This window comes from Triticum aestivum, chromosome 3D (assembly GCF_018294505.1).
Source record: "Triticum aestivum cultivar Chinese Spring chromosome 3D, IWGSC CS RefSeq v2.1, whole genome shotgun sequence".
NCBI classification, from domain to species: Eukaryota; Viridiplantae; Streptophyta; class Magnoliopsida; order Poales; family Poaceae; genus Triticum; species Triticum aestivum.
In genome coordinates this window covers 17599727-17601585 of record NC_057802.1, presented here as the reverse complement: position 1 = coordinate 17601585, position 1859 = coordinate 17599727, and the positions used below count along the sequence as shown (strand labels likewise).

The following is a 1859-nucleotide window of genomic DNA, read 5'->3' as shown; positions in this document are numbered from 1 at the left end:
AATGACAGTACACAAACACGGTTGACAGGCTTGAGTGTGGTGGTGAATGCTCCAATGAAAGTGGCCGGTGCCCCCGCGAGACCAAAAGAGACCACCCTGAATTCAAAGTGCCCCTGGTGTGTTTGGAAAGCTGTCTTGTATTCCTCCCCGGGAGCTAAGCGAATCTGATGGTAACCTGTGCGAAGATCTAGCTTGGAGAACCAAGCTGCGCCGTGGAGTTCATCCAAAAGTTCTTTAATGACAGGTACCGGAAACTTGGCGACCACTGTGAGTGCGTTGAGTTGGCGGTAATCGATGCACAGCCGCCATGTACCATCTTTCTTCTTGACTAAGATGACTGGTGAAGAGAACGGGGACAGCGGGACTGGAGAGGTGGGATTCGGGGTACGGTTAGCCGGGAGCGGCGGCAGCGTCGTGAGGGACGCCGCCGATGGGCCCCCGTTTGATCTGAAATTCGCCGTGGCCATCAGGCCATTGAGGATGGATCATCGCGTCAGCGCCCTCGGGCACTTGATCCGCGTCGGGGCGAGATGGTGGAGGCGCTTGCGCACGTTGTAGTGCGGTGACGGCGTCGCCCAGATCCACGACTCGGCGCTCGAGATCGGGACATATGCAGGAAACCCATTATACAACGGGATAAATACAAAGGGGTACATGATCTATATTATAACTCTAACAGTTCCCATTTGCGAGGCAGCCATTTTTAGCCACTCAACGAATATTTCGAGCAACCTCAGAAAACGAGAAAAAAAAGATCATTTTTCTCCTGATCCTTTCCATCCGAACTACAAGCAAAGAAAAAAAGGGTCAAATTTTGTGTATGCAAAATCTGCATTGCACTTAAAAACAGAAGGGTTTATTTTTCATTTATTCATCGCCAAATCTGTTGGCGATTACACAAGAACATACACGGCTGGGGAAAGAAACGCACTACAGAGATGTCTCATCAGACTCGGCAAGACGAAGACACAACTATAGCATACTTTCAGGTTGCAGAACTCGCACACATTAACCAAACTGGCTCCAACCCTGATGATCATTCGCAGAGACGCATTCACTCAGCCGGAGATCTGGATGGCCTTCACCTCGGGCTTCTTGACCTCGGCCTTGGGCACGGTGACGGTGAGCACACCGTTCTCCAGCCCGGCCTTCACCTCCTCCACCTTGGCGTCCTCCGGCAGCCGGAACCGCCTGACGAACTTGCCGCTGCTGCGCTCCACGCGGTGCCACTTGTCGTTCTTGTCCTCCTTTTCCTTGGTGCGCTCGCCGCTGACGACGAGCACGTTGCCGTCCTCCACCTCCACCTTGACCTCCTCCTTCTTCACGCCTGGAAGGTCGGCCTTGAAGACGTGCGCCTCGGGGGTCTCCTTCCAGTCCATGCGAGCATTGGCGAACGCGGCCGTCTCGCTGCTGCCACCTGAGATCGCCGGGACGATGGAGCGGAAGGTGTCGAAGGGGTCCGCCCAGAGGTCGGCGAAGGGGTCGAAGACGTTGCTCCGCCGCACGATCGACATTGCTGGTGTTGATTGCTTCGGGTTGTGAGCTCAGAAAATTCTGTATCGGATCGTTGGTAGGAATATGATACTGCTGGCTTTTGCTTGACACTGATTTGAGTTGGGATGGAGGCCGATGGGAGGCGGTACTTATAGCGTCGCAGGTGATGCTCTTGAAGCGTCTCGAGGTCTCTCCAGTGGACGGGCGTTTGGTGGTACTTTATCGCTTTCCAGCTCGGCTGGGCGCTTCCTTTTCTTTCTACTTTCAGCCCATGAAGGTCCTACCGTGTTCTAGAGTACTCTCCTGCTTTGGTGTTGGCGGGGCTTCTCCATTATTTTTCTGTGCACAGCAACAGCACCCCGGTG

General features: G+C 54.2%; 1 protein-coding gene across 1 annotated transcript; it reads right to left on the bottom strand.

Moving 5' to 3' along the window:
- Positions 1–834: 834 nt before the first annotated feature.
- On the bottom strand, positions 835–1629 carry LOC123076946 (16.9 kDa class I heat shock protein 1-like). The gene has a single exon (XM_044499114.1). It carries the CDS (start codon positions 1512–1514, stop codon positions 1059–1061), a length of 456 nt encoding a protein of 151 aa, XP_044355049.1. The 5' UTR covers positions 1515–1629; the 3' UTR covers positions 835–1058.
- Positions 1630–1859: the final 230 nt, after the last annotated feature.